This window comes from Haliotis cracherodii, unplaced genomic scaffold (assembly GCF_022045235.1).
Source record: "Haliotis cracherodii isolate W230 unplaced genomic scaffold, xgHalCrac1.p SCAF_31, whole genome shotgun sequence".
Taxonomy (NCBI): domain Eukaryota; kingdom Metazoa; phylum Mollusca; class Gastropoda; order Lepetellida; family Haliotidae; genus Haliotis; species Haliotis cracherodii.
The window spans coordinates 1047293-1070699 of record NW_027266288.1 but is presented as its reverse complement, the minus strand read 5'-3'; the positions used below and the strand labels follow the sequence as shown (position 1 = coordinate 1070699).

Here is a 23407-nt window from a genome sequence, read left to right as displayed (position 1 = left end):
TGATTTATTCCACGAGGGGCAATTGTTTACTTTCGCTTTCGCTTCCTCGAAATAATGTTTTACTATACTCGCTACAGGGCCAACGACAAAGAGCGTGTATGTCTGGCTAACATCGTGACGGTTAAAGCCTTTTAATATTGAATATGCACTGAGCGAATCAATAAAGCATTATACATTGTCATGTGGTAAACGTCTGTACCATATGTGAATGACGGATTCTCCATGGTAGGGGCCCTCTCACAACGTCATTGAAGGGAAGTATTTAGTTTCGACACGGGATCGCCACATTTTGATACCAGATAGACCCGGGAAGGGTGTCTTACTGGTTCATTCACAGGACGGCGACCAACTGCTTGTTTTAGAGATTATATTATTTTTACCATTAACCGCAACTCCCTACCACGTGTTCTCTGTCTTTTTTAAATGGCTATTGGAAACCTGGATATGTATATCATTGCTTCGAATATCTTAATCAAACGACTCAAATTCGGAGTTTAAAATAATACTTTATCCCCAAGACTACGAACATTTACGTGTATGACACTTAAGTCTGCATGGTATTTAGGTCTAGTATGATAAAGGGGAAAGCCGGAATTGATGCAGATCTCAGACGTTTACCATTTCGGTGAAACCCACGAGCACGGGTATGGTGCTGACAAACCTACTCGGGGCGAACCGGGATTCGAACCCACAATCATAGGTTTCTGGCGTGGGAAAGGGCGCAACTCTGCATAGCGAGTCGCGGCGCCTTAGACGACTGGGCCACGCGTGCCCCCTCTCCAAATTAGATGTTATTACATGGCCTCCATGAGCGCCTACTTTGATGAACAAGAAGCACAGCATGGATTCATCCTACAGATGACATCCTTACCTTGTCACTTTGCTGACGAGGTTAGCCTCTTTGGTCATGTGTCTGACCTGTGATCAGAAGGTCCGGGGTTCGAAACCCATCACAGGACTTGGAACTTTTATGATAGCTGCATACGTCACAGTTTATTGTCATTTATTTTCAGTTTATTTGCTATTACAATACACACGTTTGTTTGTTTGTTGTTTAACGCCACACTCAGAAATATTCCAGCTATATGACGGCGGGCTGTAAATAATCGTGTTTTGAACCAGACAATCCAGTGATTGACATCATGAGCATCGATCCACGCAATTGGAATCGATAACATGTATCAACCATGTCAGCGAGCCTGACCACCCACCCGATCCCGTTAGTCACCTCGTACTCCAATACACACGTAAACTGGCAAGGTGGATATATATAGTTTCAATGTTTCTGGAGCTATTAAAAAGTAAATTCATTTTAAACATGTCAGGTCTAATGTAATAATAGTTGAATACGAATCAGCTGTTCCTCCCATTTTCAAACGAAAGACTTCTACCCACTTCTCCTGTGTCACACGTCAGGCAGACTGGACATTTTCAAACGAAGGACTTCTACCCACTTCTCCTGTGTCACACGGCAGGCAGACTGGACATTCTCAAATGAAGGACTGCTACCCACTTCTCCTGTGTCACACGATAGGAAGACTGGACATTTTCAAACGAAGGACTTCGACCCACATCTCCTGTGTCACACGGCAGGCAGACTGGACATTCTCAAATGAAGGACTGCTACCCACATCTCCTGTGTCACACGGCAGGCAGACTGGACATTTTCAAACGAAGGACTTCTACCCACATCTCCTGTGTCACACGGCAGGCAGACTGGACATTTTCAAACGAAGGACTTCTACCCACATCTCCTGTGTCACACGGCAGGCAGACTGGACATTTTCAAACGAAGGACTGCTACCCTCATCTCCTGTGTCACACGGCAGGCAGACTGGACATTTTCAGACGAAGGACTTCTACCCTCATCTCCTGTGTCACACGGCTGGCAGACTGGACATTTTCAAACGAAGGACTGCTACCCACATCTCCTGTATCACACGGCAGGCAGACTGGACATTCTCAAACGAAGGACTGCTACCCTCATCTCCTGTGTCACACGGCTGGCAGAGTGGACATTCTCAAACGATGGACTGCTACCCACTTCTCCTGTGTCACACGGCTGGCAGACTGGACATTCTCAAACGAAGGACTTCGACCCACATCTCCTGTGTCACACGGCAGGCAGACTGGACATTCTCAAATGAAGGACTGCTACCCACATCTCCTGTGTCACACGGCAGGCAGACTGGACATTTTCAAACGAAGGACTTCTACCCACATCTCCTGTGTCACACGGCAGGCAGACTGGACATTTTCAAACGAAGGACTTCTACCCACATCTCCTGTGTCACACGGCAGGCAGACTGGACATTTTCAAACGAAGGACTGCTACCCTCATCTCCTGTGTCACACGGCAGGCAGACTGGACATTTTCAGACGAAGGACTTCTACCCTCATCTCCTGTGTCACACGGCTGGCAGACTGGACATTTTCAAACGAAGGACTGCTACCCACATCTCCTGTATCACACGGCAGGCAGACTGGACATTCTCAAACGAAGGACTGCTACCCACATCTCCTATGTCACACGGCTGGCAGACTGGACATGTTCGTTCCCTTAATGGTATGTTCTGCCTGTTTCAACTGGTTAATTATGATTGGAGATTATTGTATTTGTATTTAATGCATTCTATGTAAGGATAAGAATGAATGCATGAACAACTTTTTTATTACAGTTAAGAGCGACGTTTCGGTGTAGGTTCTATCACCGTTATCAAGCAAGGGAACCTACAACGTCGCTCTTAATTGTAAAAAAAGAAGTTGTTCATCCATAAATTATTATCCTTACTTAGTACTCCAACTTCTAAATGTCTATCAAAGAAGTCTTCTGTGTATTTGTTCTACTTCTGAATATCTCGTTTATATTGTATTTATGGGCGTATTTCTATTAATATATTTCTGTATGACTCGTTTATATCGTATTTATAAGCGTATTTATACTAATATGTTTCTCGTTTATATCGTATTTATGAGCGTATTTCTATTAATATATTTCTGTAGGACTCGTTTATATCGTATTCATGAGCGTATTTCTGTTAACTTATTTCTGTAGGACTCGTTTATATCGTATTTATGAGCGTATTTCTATTATTATAGTTCTGTACGACTCGTGTATATCGTATTTATGAGCGCATTTCTATTAATATATTTCTGTACCACTCGTTTATATCGTATTTATGAGCGTATTTCTATTAATATATTTCTGTACGACATGTTTATATTGTATTCATGAGCGTATTTCCATTAACATATTTCTGTACGACTCGTTAATATCTTATTTATAACCGTATTTCTATTAATATATTTCAGTACGACTCGTTTATATCGTATTTATAATCGTATTTCTATTAATATATTATTGTAGGACTCGTTTAAATCATACGGTATGTATCACGGTCATTCCATCGATTTGGCAACAGCCGGATCTCTCGAATTATGAGTTCGGCTTTCAAAGGGACTGTCAGGTTATGTAAGTGCTTATTTATGTATGTATACAGCTAGGCACCTGGGTTATATTTATGTGTGTAGACAGCTAGGCACCTGGGTTATATTTATGTATGTATACAGCTAGGTACCTGGGGTATATTTATGTATACAGCTAGGCACCTGGGGTATATTTATGTATGTATACAGCTAGGCACCTGGGGTATATTTATGTATGTATACAGCTAGGCACCTGGGGTATATTTATGTATGTATACAGCTAGATACCTGGGGTATATTTATGTATACAGCTAGGCACCTGGGGTATATTTATGCATACAGCTAAGCACCTGGGGTATATTTATGTATACAGCTAGGCACCTAGGATATATTTATGCATACAGCTAAGCATCTGGGGTATATTTATGTGTGTATACAGCTAGGTACCTGGAGTATATTTATGTATGTATACAGCTAGGCACCTGGGGTATATTCATGTATGTATACAGCTAGGCACCTGGGGTATATTTATGTATGTATACAGCTAGGCACCTGACGTATATTTATGTATGTATACAGCTAGGCACCTGGAGTATATTTATGTATGTATACAGCTAGGCACCTGAGGTATATTTATGTATGTATACAGCTAGGTACCTGGGGTATATTTATGTATACAGCTAGGCACCTGGGGTATATTTATGTATGTATACAGCTAGGCACCTGGGGTATATTTATGTATGTATACAGCTAGGCACCTGGGGTATATTTATGTATGTATACAGCTAGATACCTGGGGTATATTTATGTATACAGCTAGGCACCTGGGGTATATTTATGCATACAGCTAAGCACCTGGGGTATATTTATGTATACAGCTAGGCACCTAGGATATATTTATGCATACAGCTAAGCATCTGGGGTATATTTATGTGTGTATACAGCTAGGTACCTGGAGTATATTTATGTATGTATACAGCTAGGCACCTGGGGTATATTCATGTATGTATACAGCTAGGCACCTGGGGTATATTTATGTATGTATACAGCTAGGCACCTGACGTATATTTATGTATGTATACAGCTAGGCACCTGGAGTATATTTATGTATGTATACAGCTAGGCACCTGAGGTATATTTATGTATGTATACAGCTAGGTACCTGGGGTATATTTATGTATACAGCTAGGTACCTGGGGTATATTTATGTATACAGCTAGGCACCTGGAGTATATTTATGTATGTATACAGCTAGGTACCTGGGGTATATTCATGTATGTATACAGCTAGGCACCTGGGGTATATTTATGTATGTATACAGCTAGGCACCTGGGGTATATTTATGTATGTATACAGCTAGGTACCTGACGTATATTTATGTATGTATACAGCTAGGCACCTGGGGTATATTTATGTATACAGGTACGCACCTGGGGTATATCATATATGTATACAGCTGGGTACCTGAGGTATATTTATGCATACATTTAGACACCTTGGTTGTATTTATGTGTACAGTCAGGATCCGGACAGACCCCTGGGGTATATTTGTGTATACAGAAAGGCACCAGGGATATATTTGTGTATACATATTTGGTATTTGGTATGATTGTATGATCCAGTGCCATTCATGCAACATCCAGTGCCATTCATGCTCCAGCCAGTGTCATTCATACTACATCCAGTGTCATTCATGCTACAATCAGTCTTATTCATGCTACATCCAGTGTTATTCATGCTACATCCACTGTCATTCATGCTACAATCAGTGTCATAATGCTACATCCAGTGTTATTCATGCTACATCCAGTGTTATTCATGCTACATCCACTGTCATTCATGCTACAATCAGTGTCATTAATGTTACATCCAGTGTTATTCATGCTACATCCAGTGTTATTCATGCTACATCCAGTGTTATTCATGCTACATCCAGTGTCATTCATGCTACAATCAGTGTCATTAATGTTACATCCAGTGTTATTCATGCTATATCCAGTGTTATTCATGATACATCCAGTGTCATTCATGCTACAATCAGTGTCATTAATGTTACATTCAGTGTTATTCATGCTCCAGCCAGTGTCATTCATACTACATCCAGTGTTATTCATGCTATAATCATTGTCATTCATGTTACATCCAGTGTTATTCATGCTACATCCAGTGTTATTCATGCTACAATCAGTGTCATAATGTTACATCCAGTGTTATTCATGCTACATCCAGTGTTATTCATGCTACAATCATTGTCATTCATGTTACATCCAGTGTTATTCATGCTACAATCAGTGTCATAATGCTACTTCCAGTGTTATTCATGCTACATCCAGTGTTATTCATGCTACATCCAGTGTTATTCATTCTACATCCAGTGTTATTAATGTTATATTAAGTGTTATTCATGCTACAGTCAGTGTCATTCATGCTAAATCCAATACCATTTATGCTACATCCAATGACATGCATAATACACTCAGTGTCATTCAATCTACAACGGGTGTCATTCGTGCTACATCCAGCGTCATTCATACGTCATCCTTGGGTATGGTGATAACCCATTGGTTACCTTAACAGCAACGTCCCGTAGACCCACAACAGGTTATGATCTCTCTCAACTAAACAATTATAGTTCTTACATTTTTATTCCAGAAAAGATGTTATGATACAGGCGCTCTCGATACGAGAGAGGGAGAGAGAGAGGCTGTAATATTTACTTTACATGATACTTTACTGGTGTAACGAATGCTACAGAGGTGAATGTGTAGATGGGTGTCACTGAACATCCAATCAGTGTCCAGTGTTCCCTCTGATACTACTGCGTGGACGTTACACTACTGCATGCCAGGTAATGATGAGATAGGGAACAGACTCTGGTGTCCAGTGTTCCCTCTGATACTACTGCGTGGACGTTACACTACTGCATGCCAGGTAATGATGAGATAGGGAACAGACTCTGGTGTCCAGTGTTCCCTCTGATAGTACTCCTTGGACGTTACACTACTGCATGCCAGGTAATGATGAGATAGGGAACAGACTCTGGTGTCCCGTGTTCCCTCTGATACTACTGCGTGGACGTTACACTACTGCATGCCAGGTAATGATGAGATAGGGAACAGACTCTGGTGTCCAGTGTTCCCTCTGATACTACTGCGTGGACGTTACACTACTGCATGCCAGGTAATGATGAGATAGGGAACAGACTCTGGTGTCCCGTGTTCCCTCTGATACTACTGCGTGGACGTTACAATACTGCATGCCAGGTAATGATGAGATAGGGAACAGACTCTGGTGTCCAGTGTTCCCTCTGATACTACTGCGTGGACGTTACACTACTGCATGCCAGGTAATGATGAGATAGGGAACAGACTCTGGTGTCCAGTGTTCCCTCTGATACTACTGCGTGGACGTTACACTACTGCATGCCAGGTAATGATGAGATAGGGAACAGACTCTGGTGTCCCGTGTTCCCTCTGATACTACTGCGTGGACGTTACACTACTGCATGCCAGGTAATGATGAGATAGGGAACAGACTCTGGTGTCCAGTGTTCCCTCTGATACTACTGCGTGGACGTTACACTACTGCATGCCAGGTAATGATGAGATAGGGAACAGACTCTGGTGTCCCGTGTTCCCTCTGATACTACTGCGTGGACGTTACACTACTGCATGCCAGGTAATGATGAGATAGGGAACAGACTCTGGTGTCCAGTGTTCCCTCTGATACTACTGCGTGGACGTTACACTACTGCATGCCAGGTGATGATGAGATAGGGAACAGACTCTGGTGTCCAGTGTTCCCTCTGATACTACTGCGTGGACGTTACACTACTGCATGCCAGGTGATGATGAGATAGGGAACAGACTCTGGTGTCCCGTGTTCCCTCTGATACTACTGCGTGGACGTTACACTACTGCATGCCAGGTAATGATGAGATAGGGAACAGACTCTGGTGTCCATCCTTGACAAATGACATTGTATCATAGAGCCTACTTTCAGTTGTGTCCCGTTGTGTTTGTTCGTATTACTGGCGGGGGGGGGGAATTGAAAGTGGGCTTCCAAAAACCTTTTGTTTTAAAAAAGAATAATAATTTAAAAGGACTTACACCATTCGGGAAACTTTGGTTTTGTTATGCAGCCTAGCATGAGCAACATCCATATGGACGCGTTTTTAAATTCACTTCACTGAGTCTACAGCGTACAGAAAATCAGCATCGGGGGCGGCTTTAGGACAAAACACATATGAACGCCAGAAAGATCACAAAAATTGTCACTATGATCCATAAACTCTTTTCTCTGAGAAAGTGCCAGTAGGGGTATGGTTCGTGCTGGTGCACCACTTCTATGGCTGGGTCGCAGATCTGGGTCATCAGACGCAGCACTGGGACGTCGATGTACGGATAGTTGGTGAAGATCATGTTGTTGTCGGGGTCGATGTCGCTGGAGTAGTTGATGCAACGGAGGAAACGTGGTGTACCCTGTAGACCCAAGACGTCTTTGAACCTCCTCTCTCTGTGCTGATAATCGACGTCTACTTCCGGGTCGACGAGATCACACTTCGTCATAACACCAAATATGGGAATGCCTGTTGGAACAGAAGTATATGTTGAACCACTCCATCCAAATAGGTGTTCTTTGTGGGTGGGTATAAACATTGCTAAGATAAACAGATAGTGATATAAACATCCAGTGTAGTTCATGCCACATTCAATGTCATTCATGCTACATCAAGTGTCATTCATGTTACATCAAGTGTCATTCATACTACATCAAGTGTCATTCATGCTACATCAAGTGTCATTCATACTACATCAAGTGTCATTCATGCTACATCAAGTGTCATTCATACTACATCAAGTGTCATTCATGTTACATCAAGTGTCATTCATACTACATCAAGTGTCATTCATGCTACATCAAGTGTCATTCATACTACATCAAGTGTCATTCATGCTACATCAAGTGTCATTCATGGTACATCAAGTGTCATTCATACTACATCAAGTGTCATTCATGCTACATCAAGTGTCATTCATACTACATCAAGTGTCATTCATACTACATCAAGTGTCATTCATGCTACATCAAGTGTCATTTATACTACATCCAGTGTCATTCATGCTACATCCAGTGTCATTCATTCTACATCCAGTGTCTTTCATGCTACATCAAGTGTCATTCATACTACACCCAGTGTCATTCATGCTACATCCAGTGTCATGCATGTTACATCCAGTGTCATCAATGCCACATCTTGTGTCATTCATACTACATTCACTGTCATTCATATTACATCCAGTGTCATTCGTGCTACATCCAGTGTCATCAATACTACATCTTGTGTCATTCATGCTGCATTCACTGTCATTCATAATACATCCAGTGTCATCAATACTACATCAAGTGTCATCAATACTACATCAAGTGTCATTCATGCTACATCAAGTGTCATATATACTACATCCAGTGCCATTCATACTACATTCACTGTCATTGATACTACATCCAGTGTCATTCGTGCTACATCCAGTATCATCAATACTACATCTTGTGCCATTCATACTACATTCACTGTCATTCATACTACATCCAGTGTCATTCAACACTACATATTGTGCTATTCATATTACATTCACTGTCATTCGTGCTACATCCAGTGTCATTCATGCTACATCCAGTGCCATTCATACTACACTCACTGTCATTCATACTACATCCAGTGTCATTCGTGCTACATCCAGTATCATCAATACTACATCTTGTGCTATTCATCCTACATTCACTGTCATTCATACTACATTCTGTGACATTCGTGCTACATCCAGTGTCATTCATTCAACGTAATATGAATGACACAAGTGTCGTACATATTGCATCGTATGTAATATATACTGCAGGATGCTTAAAATGTATTTCATCAGAAACTAATTATAGGATACGCGATATCTTGAACTTTTGGATTTCGTGAACTTTGTGCCAGATGTATGTAAATGAAACAGATACCACATCATACCTAATATGGGTAGAATTATCCCAAAACGGTTATCAGGGAATTGGTGGGCTATACTGCAATATCATACTGCCTGTACTTTGCCTAACGACGGAACCTTCATTAATGACGTTGTCATTATGGCGTCAGAGGGTTGGAGAGGTAGGCTAGTAGTCAAAGCGTTCGCTCGTCGCGCCAAAAGCCCGGGTTCGATTCCCCACATGGGTACAATGTGTGCAGCCCATTTCTGTTGTCCCCCGCCGTGATATTCCTAGATATTTGCTAAAGAGGCGTCGTAAAACCCACACTCATATGACGTTACAGGTAGTTTGCACACACACGTAAACAAACGAGGTGGACGTTAACGGCTCTGTCGACTCAGGTGAATGACCAAGCGCATCACGAGTAGCTGATGATATATGGGTCGGGGATGCCCTGTGCGTGTATTTACAGGACAACTCTTGTGATTCGTCCGAATAAACAATCGCTAGATTGAAGATTGAGGGACAAGCGAACACTCTGGCGAAGTGCAACCCATGACCACTAATCTGACGTTACTTGCAAGTGCCATTGCAATATGAGTCATGTCATTATCAAAGTCCAGTGTCAATGTCAAGAAAAATCCGAAAACTGACGTTATATAGCCCACAATACTGTCTCCATGTTGCCAGTGTCAATGTCAAGAAAAATCCGAAAACTGACGTTATATAGCCCACAGAACTGTCTCCATGTTGCCAGTGTCAATGTCAAGAAAAATCCGAAAACTGACGTTATATAGCCCACAGAACTGTCTCCATGTTGCCAGTGTCAATGTCAAGAAAAATCCGAAAACTGACGTTATATAGCCCACAGAACTGTCTCCATGTTGCCAGTGTCAATGTCAAGAAAAATCCGAAAACTGATGTTATATAGCCCACAGAACTGTCTCCATGTTGCCAGTGTCAATGTCAAGAAAGATCGAAAACTAACGTTATGTAGCCCACAAAACTGTCTCCATGTTGCCAGTGTCAATGTCAAGAAAAATCCGAAAACTGACGTTATATAGCCCACAATACTGTCTTCATGTTGCCAGTGTCAATGTCAAGAAAAATCCGAAAACTGATGTTATATAGCCCACAGAACTGTCTTCATGTTGCCAGTGTCAATGTCAAGAAAAATCCGAAAACTGATGTTATATAGCCCACAATACTGTCTTCATGTTGCCAGTGTCAATGTTAAGAAAAATCCGAAAACTGATGTTATATAGCCCACATAACTGTCTCCATGTTGCCAGTGTCAATGTCAAGAAAAATCCAAAAAACTGACGTTATATAGCCCACAGAACTGTCTCCATGTTGCCAGTGTCAATGTCAAGAAAAATCCGAAAACTGACGTTATATAGCCCACAGAACTGTCTCCATGTTGCCAGTGTCAATGTCAAGAAAAATCCGAAAACTGATGTTATGTAGCCCACAAAACTGTCTTCATGTTGCCAGTGTCAATGTCAAGTAAAAATCCGAAAACTGAAGTTATATAGCCCACAGAACTGTCTTCATGTTGCCGTAAATGAAGGTAAAGGTCAAACGACTTCACGAGACTAGTATTGACGCAATCGACTGTCGACGACGTGTTTCTAGGCCAGTGTCACACTGACCCCTGTTGTGTCTTCGTGTGAAGAACTAATGCTTATCACACGTTGGTGTTTCTTTTCATTTGTTTGTTTGGGGGATTCTGTCATGGCAAATTGTATCCCTTTTAGTTTTGATAACGGTAACTCTTTATTTCAGCACATTATAATTTGCAGAAACCATCGGTCTGTACGTGTTAAACTGCCTTCCGTCGTCGAGCAGCTAATTGCAGACCTTGGGTTTCTACAAATGATAAATCCCTGAAAAATGACTTCACCCTCACAGAAGCATATTCTAGTTACCTCTTCGACTGCTTCCCCTGATAGGCCTGGCCACCTCGACGAGAGTTTCCAGCAGGTCCATGGGTAAGTCCTCTTGAGCCGAGGCAACGACGACAACCCGGTCCACCTTCAGGTCGTCGCGACCCCGAAAGTACTTCGGAAGCCGGAACTCATCCCTGGCCTCCAAGTAGGCCACCACGTCTAGGAGGTTTTCCTGCTCGGGAATACGCCCATAGAACAGAAGAGACAGAACCTCCCGCCAGGTGGCGTCTATGTGATCCGGAAGTCCCTGGACGTCCATTAGGGTCGGGAACAGCTTGTTCTTGTGCACTTCGGGTCGACAGCATTGTGGGTATCTATGGACATATTCTCATTGAATTGTATCAATCTAAAGTGAGAGTTGTCTATCGCCAAAGTCTGCAATATTCCTACAGGACAACCTGTAATTGCTTCTGGACAATACAGCCAGTGATTGATATTATGAGCATTGATCAATGGCGTCTGGGTACGATGACACACAATCAGCAAATGAGCTTGACTACCCGTTCCATATAGCCGCCTCTTAGTCCACCATACTTCGGGGTGGCTGGGTGGATCAAGGGAAGCATAGGTTGAAGGAATAGGGACCAGACAAACCAGTGATTGGCAACAAGAACAATGTTCAACACCATCCATGACATGCGATGAGCCTGACTGCCTTGTCCTCTCTCGTTTGCTCCGCAGGCTGTGTGAAGTTCGGTACTGACCTAATTTAATTAATGCCACTTACCTTCATATCATTTGGAAAATTTAAAGTAAAAGACAGAGTGAATAGTGTTAGAAGTCAGTACAAGGTGATATCGCTACAATGAATTTGACAAAGGTAAGCAGATCATTGTGACGTCATCGCTTGGCGTCACTCACTGTCATTGAAGCTAGTTAGCTGATGTTTTAGCACTCAAGGCACTGCTTACAATCGGAAAAAAAATTAAAGATTGACTTAATGCTTAACGGAATTTGACCCACTTCTCTTTTCATGTAAAATATATCCAAGCTGAATATATTTGATTCGCAATGACAGAAGAGGAAGACTTACTGTATTCTTAAGATAACAGTGTGAAACAAAATTCATGAATGAAACAGATAAAAACTGATGATTATAGAAAACATGATATTATTAACATACAATCTTTGCAATTTTACAAAGAAAACCTTCAAGACCAATTAAATGTTGGGGGGGGGGGGGTTGATTATAGTGCTGATGATGGAGAAGGGTTGTTATGGAGATGCTGATGCTGATGATGATGATTATGATTGTTGTAGTGATGATGGAGAAGGGTTGTTATGGAGATGCTGCTGCTGCTGCTGATGGTGATGATGATTATGATTGTAGTGGTGATGATGGAGAAGGGTTGTTATGGAGATGCTGCTGCTGCTGATGATGATGGTGATGATGATTGTAGTGGTGACGATGGAGAAGGGTTGTTATGGAGATGCTGCTGCTGATGATGATGGTGATGATGATTGTAGTGGTGATGATGGAGAAGGGTTGTTATGGAGATGCTGCTGCTGCTGATGAAGATGATGGTGATGATGATTGTAGTGCTGACGATGGAGAAGGGTTGTTATGGAGATGCTGCTGCTGATGAAGATGAAGATGATGATGGTGATGATATACAGTTCAAGGATACTTTATAGAAACGTACCGTCTGATGACAGCTGTGACCGGCTCAGCCTGACCCCCGTGACCTCCCGTGTAGGCGTGTTGCTGCCAGCTTTCTTTAGCCATGGCGGTTGCTATGGTGTTGATGAGGGACGACTTGCCCACTCCGACGGTCCCAATAAAAGCCACAGTCACGGGTCGTCCATTTAGTCGCTCTCCGATACTGTTTAGATTGTCCTTTATCTGAGTCTGTAGCCGTCGCTTTTGATCCATCATCCCTACGGTGTTTTTTCTCTTGGGTCAAATTGAATATGAGGTCTCAAATTATGGACATTGCAGGCGGAATGTATTGTTGCAGAACTTCACAGTCCAGGAAACTGTACAAAAATAAAAACGAATGAAAGAGACATACATACATACATACATACATACATACATACATACATACATACATACATACATACATACATACATACATACATACATACATACATACATACATAAAAAAATACATACATACATACATACATAAACAAATAGAAGAAATAGAAATAACATTTCATGTTTTAGTGTTTTTTAAATTGGGTTTACACCATTCTGGTAGTCTGTCTTACAGACCCTGATACAAATATATATCAAATACAGCCCATGCAAGTCTATAATGTTTGGCAAGTCTAGATCACTGCAGTATCTGAAAATGAAGAGAGTTACTGGGCTCCTTTTTATTATATTTTTATTAAGATAACTGAACAACTGTTTTTATGTACGATATGTTCATTTCAGAGACTAGATTTTAGTCTACCATTCTGGGAAAATGTTATTTACAAAGGGATGTCGCTTGTCTACGTGTCGATGAATAAATTCAAGGGAGACAATCATACACCTTGGGCATGTATATGGATCAGCAGTTTACCCGCTGTCAACCGTACAAATCATGATACGGGTGGTTATTACGCTGGGGGAGGGGTGATATTAAATATGTGCACATATTTCTGACAACCTACCTCCTCAAACAGCAGACGCGGCTGATCCAATCTTTCAACACCTACAGCCGATATGCTCTGTCTCCTACGACCATATACCTTTCAGCGTACTACAAGCGTCGGTTGCATATCGTTTCCTGGAATTCGAATTTAGGTCAAGTGAGCCGATTACATCATGCTCGCTTCAGGGCGGCGGTCAGGGGTCAGGGGTCATCAGATATGTAGTTCCGTGTGGGTTTCCCGTTGTGTTTCGTTTTGTCTGAACTATACGTGGCAGTCAGACAGCGGTCTGTCGGAGAATTCCCCGATGAATCAATGACTCAAGTAGATGATGACGTGTGACAAAATTAGAGAGTAACATACATCTGTTGTCCCCCGACATGGTCTCTGCAGCAACCATGTCAGACAACAAACACACCAAGGCTAGTCACCGTGATCGTGCAAGGGAGGGAACTCGAGGTGAACCAGCGTGTCTCCTCAGTTCCCAAACTGCACGAGGGCTTCAGAGGCTGGGCGAGGGTAACATCAGTGACCATGTCGACGAGGAAAGCACATTGGATGCAAAGCAGTCAGAAAACGAGAAGACATCAGACTTATTCTGGAATGTGTGAGTAAATTAAAAAATAAAGTATATGTTTTTATGCTGACTGCGAGAGTGTGTTCAATTTAAGATTGAACACTAAATTTTCACTAATAAAATATACTGTGCATAATACAGACGCAATAACTAACAAAGCATATACCTTATAATGTCTTGTTATATCCTCCCTGTCTGGCGCTCGGCATTAAGGGGCTAAAACAAGGACTGGCCGGCTCGGAGTCAGTATACTGTGGGTGAAGGTGTGTGTGTGTGTGGGGGGGGGGGGGGGGGGGGTTCTTGTTAAACTGCGGCATGGTATCTCAATGGGCTAGCACAATAAACACACACACACGCACGCACGCACGCACGTACGCACACACACACGCACGTCGCTATATAAGTGCAATAATCTTGGACGCTAGGTTCAATCACATTTCACCTCACCTCACCTCTTGTTATATCAACATAAACCCAAGTTCTACCGGGTACCCTTTATAAGCTAAAGCATTCAGAATAAGAACCTCACAGTTGCCCTGTTTCCCCAACCTGAATAGCAGGGTAACAGATGCCGACTAACAGATAGTCAATAACATATCTTATGATAAAACAGATCTCTCTTCTAAACTTTTTAATGCTAATTTATAACATAGCTATGCTTACATATTTTTATTTTCTAGACTTTCATTTTATTATCTAGGTTTTGATCACAGTAGTGAGTGAGTGAGTGAGTTGGGTTTAACGCCACTTTTAACAGTATTCCAGTTATATCGCGGCGTGTCAGCTTAATGTGGGAGGAAAGCCCGACGTGATGCAGGTCTCAGACGTTTACCACTTCGGTGAAACCCACGAGCACGGGTATAGGTTTCTGGCGTGCCCAAGGGACGCAACCCTGCACATGGAATCGCGGCGCCTTAGACGACTGGGCCACCCGTACCCCCGGTGATCACAGTAAATAGAGACATGCCTGACTATAACATATGTAACATTAATACATTTTGTACTCATTCTTTTACATCAGCTCCAATATACGACTGCAATATGATAGCCAATGATGTTATTTATCATTTGATATTTTAGCGGGATGGTCTTCAACAAATGGATGCTTTTCATCGTGATTGTTTTCGTCATTAATGTATTTCCTCGGGGGATGGCAGAAGCTTCTCCACACCCTAAAGACAAAACCAACACAAGGAAAGATAGGGCAACATTTCAAGAGTGCACTCCACCAAACAATCGGTGGGATAAAGCACATGGAAGTCCCAACACTTGTGACACTGCCAGTAAAGGCATTACAGATGAAGAAGGTGGATTGACAGTTGACTCTGTGACCGTCTTAACACTCTTTAAACAGATGGAAGATATGAATAAAATGATTGTTCAGTTACGAGGGAGAGTGGACGAGTTACAAGATCGGAGCGGAAGGGAGAAGGAGACACTAGCCAGACAGGATGCTGAGGCTCACAAGGACATCGCTGAAAACCACTCCAAGAAGCTGGAGAAACTAACAAGAGAAGTAGAGAGACTCACCTCGACATCTACAGAAACCACTAACACGATATCAACACTCCCTGGTCACTTAGGACTGTTAACTGGTCGTGTTGAAAGATTAGAAGCGATTGCAGATACGGAATTCTCCATGCTAAAACAAAACGTAAATGCTATTCAAAATGTGGCCACAGAAGCCAAGGGATCTTCTATCAGTAATGCAGAGAACCTAGAGAAGCACTCACGTAATTTGGATAAAGCGAAAACGGAGTTTACAGCAAAGATTCAGGATTTACTGTCACTCGGGAAGGATGTGAATGTTACCCGGATATTGGCCGAACATGCTGAGAAGGCTGCAGAACGAAATGCCATGAATCTACAGACACTTGTATTAGAGATGAGGGGTATCAACACCACAGTGTTAAACACCTCTCATGTTATGAATGGAACCATTTCTGAGTTAATGGCTTGGAGAACTGAGGTCGGTGACAAGGAATTGCCGATGATTAGACAAACCATAACAAATAATCACCAATTGGGTGAAGAAGCTAAACATGATGCAGGTGCAAATTCAAGACTCCTTAAAGATCACATTATGTGGGCAAATGCTACGTATGTTGAGTTCAAGAAACAGCAAAACGAAACCCTTAAAAAGGATAAAGAATTTAATGACAAACATAATAGCATGGCAGAGAGGGTTACTCTTGAAGAGCGCAGAGCATCACTAACTGCAGATAAAGTGGTAAAACTAAAAGAAGATGTGAGTGCCGTCCACAATTTGGGTGATACTATTCAGAAATGTGCCTTTAGTAATGTTCGGAAGCTTGAAACTTTGACACAGGCCGTGGGAAATATCACAACAAACATTACAGCTGTAAATATAACGGCTGAACAGCTCTCTTCACGCGTGGACGTCATGGATGGAAGGGTAGATGGATTAGATACTTGGAGAACTGAGATTGCGGACACGGAATTACCGACCCTCAAACGAGACATCCAGGACGCCTCACAGGAGGCGAAACAAGCTACACGTAGTAGCAGTGCAAATGGAGATCTTCTTACTGGTCACATTGTGTGGGCAAATTGGACATATCTGGAGTTCCAAAAACACCGGAATGAAACAGTCAAGAAAGAGCAAGAGTTCGCGAAGAAGCATGACCACACCGAGAGGAAACTAGACGGAGAAGAACTGGACGGCGTCATGACCAAGGCGGTGGTGGACGAGCTGAAAGGAAAATCATCAGTACACGGTGAGTCAATCAGGCAGTCAGTCAGTCAGTCGGTCAGACAGTCACTCAGTTCTACACTGTCGGAACAGCGTTTATTCTAGGGAGAATTAATCACTAGATGAGAGTCATTTTGGGATGCATTGTCGGGACACCAAGTTTGTTTCCCTATTTCTGCCCATATCATGTAACTTTGAGCAACTTTTATCATAGCTATTATTTCACATGTATTTGTATTTCAGATATCGCCCTCTATCTGTCTGTGTTGAACATGATAGCTGTCGCCATTTTAGTGAAGTACGTGATGAAGGCTCCATCATCAGCACCAGCACTAGCGCCAGCTACAGCCTCCCGCAACGGTGTACAGGTATGGCTGCTACCATGACTACCTCGACCACTTTTACTGCTGCTACTACTACTACTACTACTACTACTACTACTACTACTACTATTAGTAGTGTTATCACTACTGCTGCTGCTGCTACTACTACTACTACTACTACTACTTCTACTACTGCTGCTACCACTACTACTACTACTTCTATTTCGGGTGGCCAGGCTCCCAATTCATGAGGTCAATCACCAAATTGTTTGGTCAAGACTCAATTTATTTACAGACGCCGATATATAGCTGGAATAGTGCTGAGTGCGGCGTTAAAACAAGCATACAACCACTGCTACTGCCACTACTACCACCACTACTACTATCACTACTTGTACTGTTTCTACTAGTATTGCTACTTCTGCTACTTCTTCTACAACTGCTACTACTACTACTACTACTACTACTGCTACTGCTGCTGCTACTGCTACTGCTACTGCTACTACTACTACTACCACTAGACTACTACTTTTTAAAATACTACCACTTTTACTTCTGCTACAACCTTTGCTACTGCTAGACTACTACTGCTACTTCTGCTGCAATGGCTACTGCTACTTCTGCTGCAATGGCTACTGCTACTACTACTACTATTTCTATTACATGAGCTGTAGAGTACACAGTGGCTGGTGATGACAAAACAACAAGACGATATCAATACCACACAATTGTTTCACAGAGAGCCGATATCGTGACTGTTGACTATATCCAATTGTGGTGTCAGATACAGTTCTAATCCCTGGGGAGTATACATTGTTAATGTGTCTTTTTTCTCAGCAGAGGGGCTCCCGACGTGCGGAGCTGTACGAGCTGCAGTGGAGCCGGCCGATGGAGGACTCGGTGTGTGTGGTGGCCTTCCATAGGGAGACAGAGGGGAGACATGCTGACCAGACCAGGTCTGTGTTCGAGTCTGTGAAGCAACAATGTCCCACCATCCTCTCTCGGGTCATCAGACGCCACGAAGACATTACACAGCTGCCGGGGTCGCGTGTCTTCCTCGTCTTTGTCGACTTCAACGAGCGGAACGTCATCTTGGAGGATCCGACCAAGGGGCTGGGCGATCTCAGGGTGACCACTGTGCGGAGTCTCTGGAGGTTTGGAGGTAAGCTGTGAAGTTGTGTCAGGGGTAAGCTGTGAAGTTGTGTCAGGGGGTAAGCTGTGAAGTTGTGTCAGGGGTAAGCTGTGAAGTTGTGTCAGGGGGTAAGCTGTGAAGTTGTGTCAGGGGATAAACTGTGAAGTTGTGTCAGGAGGAAGCTGTGAAGTTGTGTCAGGGGGTTAGCTGTGAAGTTGTGTCAGGGGATAAACTGTGAAGTTGTGTCAGGGGTAAGCTGTGAAGTTGTGTCAGGGGTAAGCTATGAATTTGTGTCAGGGGGTAAGCTGTGAAGTTGTGTCAGGGGGAAGCTGTGAAGTTGTGTCAGGGGGTAAGCTGTGAAGTTGTGTCAGGGATAAGCTGTGAAGTTGTGTCAGGGGAAATTGTGGTAAAGGTGTTCCAGGTAATAGAGACAACATAGCTTTAACAGATTAAGTTGAATTTTGATGTTTATGTTATGTTTTATGCACAAATTATATTGTTATTTATTATTATATGAAGATTATTTACATGTTTTATATCATCTTAGTACATTGATCCAAGGTGACAATGGTATAGTTTGGGGTAGTTGTAGTAGTGGTAGCGGATGTGGCAGTAACACACGTTCCTGTTTCAGCCGACGTGACGGTGATCTACTGTGGTGACCAGGGGTCAGTGAATTTGGACAGAGGTCTTTTCAATCAGGATCTTGGCTCCATCCACAGACAGCAGGAGTTGACTCAGCTGAAAAACGATGACAGGATTCTGAGTATCTACAGGGACTTCAGCAACACCCAGACACAACATTGCAGGAACTTCATCAACGGACTGTTACAGCGAACATAGTGACTACTTCAGCTGATAATGACCTCAGGCACGACCAGAAACAAACTCGCACAAACTTTAGAAACAAATTGCAGCAACAATGTGCTTTTGTGTTACCGTTCTGCAGGTCATTAGCCGACACTGTTACAGTTCTGCAGCTCATTAGCCGACAGTGTTACAGTCCTGCAGCTCATTAGCCGACAGTGGTACAGTTCTGCAGCTCATTAGCCGACTGTGGTACAGTCCTGCAGGTCATTAGCCGACAGTGGTACAGTTCTGCAGCTCATTAGCCGACAGTGTTACAGTCCTGCAGCTCATTAGCCGACAGTGGTACAGTTCTGCAGCTCATTAGCCGACAGTGTTACAGTCCTGCAGCTCATTAGCCAACAGTGTTACAGTCCTGCTCATTAGCCGACAGTGGTACAGTTCTTTAGCTCATTAGCCGACAGTGTTACAGTCCTGCAGCTCATTAGCCAACAGTGTTACAGTTCTGCAGCTCATTAGCCGACAGTGGTACAGTTCTGCAGCTCATTAGCCGACAGTGGTACAGTCCTTCAAGTCATTAGCCGACACTGTTACAGTCCTGCAGGTCATTAGCCGACACTGTTACAGTTCTGCAGCTCATTAGCCGACACTGTTACAGTCCTGCAGGTCATTAGCAGACAGTGGTACAGTTCTGCAGCTCATTAGCCAACAGTGTTACAGTTCTGCAGGTCATTAGCCGACACTGTTACGGTTCTGCAGCTCATTAGCCGACAGTGTTACAGTCCTGCAGGTCATTAGCCGACAGTGTTACAGTCCTGCAGGTCATTAGCCGACAGTGGTACAGTCCTGCAGGTCATTAGCCAACAGTGTTACAGTCCTGCAGGTCATTAGCCGACAGTGGTACAGTTCTGCAGCTCATTAGCCAACAGTGTTACAGTTCTGCAGGTCATTAGCCGACACTGTTACAGTCCTGCAGCTCATTAGCCGACAGTGGTACAGTCCTTCAGGTCATTAGCCGACAGTGGTACAGTCCTGCAGGTCATTAGCCGACAGTGGTACAGTCCTGCAGGTCATTAGCCGACAGTGGTACAGTTCTGCAGGTCATTAGCCGACACTGTTACAGTCCTGCAGGTCATTAGCCAACAGTGGTACAGTTCTGCAGCTCATTAGCCGACGGTATTACAGTCCTGCAGCTCATTAGCCGACAGTGTTACAGCCCTGCAGGTCATTAGCCGACAGTGTTACAGCCCTGCAGGTCATTAGCCGACAGTGGTACAGTTCTGCAGCTCATTAGCCGACAGTGGTACAGTTCTGCAGCTCATTAGGCGACAGTGTTACAGTCCTTCAGCTCATTAGCCGACAGTGTTACAGCCCTGCAGGTCATTAGCCGACAGTGTTACAGCCCTGCAGGTCATTAGCCGACAGTGTTACAGCCCTGCAGGTCATTAGCCGACAGTGGTACAGTTCTGCAGGTCATTAGCCGACAGTGGTACAGTTCTGCAGCTCATTAGCCAACAGTGTTACAGTTCTGCAGGTCATTAGCCGACACTGTTACGGTTCTGCAGGTCATTAGCCGACAGTGTTACAGCCCTGCAGGTCATTAGCCGACAGTGTTACAGCCCTGCAGGTCATTAGCCAACAGTGTTACACTTCTGCAGATCATTAGCCGACAATGATAGTTAATGAGGCTTTGATACAACCGGGTCCAGAAGACAACCCAGTACTAATGCGCACATTAACACGTTGACTAACTAACTATCCCTGCTGATGTCATGTTGTTTTTTCAAACAATTTTTATAATGTTATATTTTACTTTCATTGTCGGTTGTTTCAATGAGGAAATAGCTTTCCTTATTATAATAAAGAGGTATCTATTCTACAGTGGGACTACATCAAATTTCAAAACACAGTAGGTTTATCTCCTAATTGTTCCGATTCTGGTCACCACAGAACATTTCTCTAACAGTTTCTTAAACATTTCATTTGTATGCAAAAGATATGTCTTCGTTAAATCTTTTAATGTCATCATCGAAGCAGTCAGGGTTGCGGCCTAGAACGCCCCAAACATCCGATATCAAACTACCGTATTTCCTCTATTTGACACTATGCGAGAGCCCATGACTCGGCGTGTATTAGAGACCTGTCTGGTATTAGAGACCCAGCGTGTATTAGAGGAATTATAGATATGTTTTAGAGTTCATATGGGGGTGATCGATCAGCAGCCATTTTCTGTGAATCGATATGTAGGCTATCTATGTATTCATACGCACGTTTTTTGTGTGAAAAGGCTTAATATATTTGAAAGGGGTTTCCGTAGCAAAAAGAAAACCTCTTTTTAACCAATCAGAATCAAGCATTCATCAATGTCATGGTAGAATGTAAACACTATCGTTACATTGGAAAACGTAAAAACAAATACTTGTATGTCAAGTCAAAGTCAAAATTAGTTTATTTGTGTGTAGGCCTTTGGCCCATATACAAGAAATGCAGTGACAACAATACAATGTGAAGCACATTACATAGGATTTACGACTTCATGTCGTTGTTTATACCATAATATACATAATATTATCATGGTACAACATTTATACTAAGTTATCTTATAATAATTAGATCTACATCAAGTGCTTTTATGAGTTATCATGGTGTAATATTTATACACCATTTCATATAATTATAGTTTAGCAAGTAATAATTATCATCAGGTAAAATGCATATATAAAATATCAGTAGTTTCAGTTATAGCTTTTTAGATGGTTGCTAGCCTAAGGTATCAAGATCCCATCTCCCAGACAAAGGATATTTATTTAAGTATATCTGTCATCACCTACCGGGGTATATTAGAATAACATTACTTCAATTAAGACTCATTAAGGATTAGCCCCCATACAAGCTCGTCTATAGGGCATTAAGGATTAGCTCCTACACAAGCTCATCTATAGTGACACCCTTATCTCTTTCAAAGCATCCAGTAAATATGTCAACAAGATTAGTGCCAGTCCAACAGGATAAACAGGATTTAGTATTCCCCTCTGTCTAGCCATCCATTTAGCTTAGGACACAACCAATCACATTCCTTTCTGTTGTTCAAACTTTCATTAAATACATACTGTAGCCAAGTTCTAGCAGAGAAGGGGTTTGACTCTCTTACCAAGCAGACCTCTCTCCCACAGCCCAGAGTGTGTACCGACTCTCTGTGGCACCCTCTGTTATTATCTAAGTATAAATTGTAAATTGTTAATTGTTCTTGTAAATAAAATTGTAATTAGTCTCCTGTGACTCTGGCTCTTTGCTGACTAATTCCCCAAGAAAACCAGCACGTCATTTGGAAGGTATTGTTCACCCAGAACAGTTCCATGATAATTTGGCGGAGAATCATCGTTTTCGGAACCACGGAGTCCAGGAACTAACTACAACCAACTACAAGAACCCATTGGAGGACATGTCCAACCGTGATCATCTGATGGAATAACAAGCAAGCTGCATCTACCTCTGACCTCAACACTGGATTAAAGACAACCAACTCCTCCAAAGACACCAACAAAGGAAGAAAAAGTCTTCAAATATTGTAAGTACTACATTGTTGATTACTTGTCTTCCTTTAATTTAGTACGGTACATACTAATAGGTGTCATGGCAAATATGGAGTCTGGTATGGAAAGTAACTTCGAAAGTGAAATTCCAACAGTGTCTTTAGTTACGCCCCTTGCCAAAAGTGTAATTCAGGCAAAATTTGGCACAAAAACAACAAATTGTTTAGTAGATACAGGGGCATCCATTTGTTGTATTTCGTCTGCTTTTCTGAGCACAGCTTTTGAAAACCTTACTCTTGGAAACTCACCCTTTCCAAAGGTTAAAGGTGTTGGCGGCGAATTGCAGAAAGTGTTAGGTTCAGTTGTGTTAGATTTTGTCATTGAGGATCAG

General features: G+C 42.6%; 2 protein-coding genes across 3 annotated transcripts; one reads left to right on the top strand and one right to left on the bottom strand.

Annotated features, from left to right (window-relative positions):
• Positions 1-6071: 6071 nt before the first annotated feature.
• Positions 6072-14365, bottom strand: LOC139477107 (uncharacterized). The gene is made up of 4 exons (XM_071259656.1): positions 13953-14365; positions 12992-13325; positions 11328-11662; positions 6072-8014 (listed from the first exon to the last, which is right to left on the bottom strand). Exons 2-4 carry the CDS (start codon positions 13222-13224, stop codon positions 7656-7658), a joined length of 927 nt encoding a protein of 308 aa, XP_071115757.1. The 5' UTR covers positions 13225-13325; positions 13953-14365; the 3' UTR covers positions 6072-7655.
• Positions 14045-22710, top strand: LOC139477106 (uncharacterized). Of its 2 annotated transcripts, none has more exons than XM_071259654.1 (5): positions 14045-14538; positions 15589-17246; positions 17465-17589; positions 18382-18706; positions 19311-22710. In XM_071259654.1, exons 1-5 carry the CDS (start codon positions 14312-14314, stop codon positions 19517-19519), a joined length of 2544 nt encoding a protein of 847 aa, XP_071115755.1. In that variant the 5' UTR covers positions 14045-14311; the 3' UTR covers positions 19520-22710. The 2 variants fall into 2 exon arrangements, with proteins under 2 accessions (XP_071115755.1, XP_071115756.1); XM_071259655.1 differs by having other exon boundaries at positions 14046-14538; positions 18385-18706.
• The last annotated feature ends 697 nt before the right edge of the window (positions 22711-23407 follow it).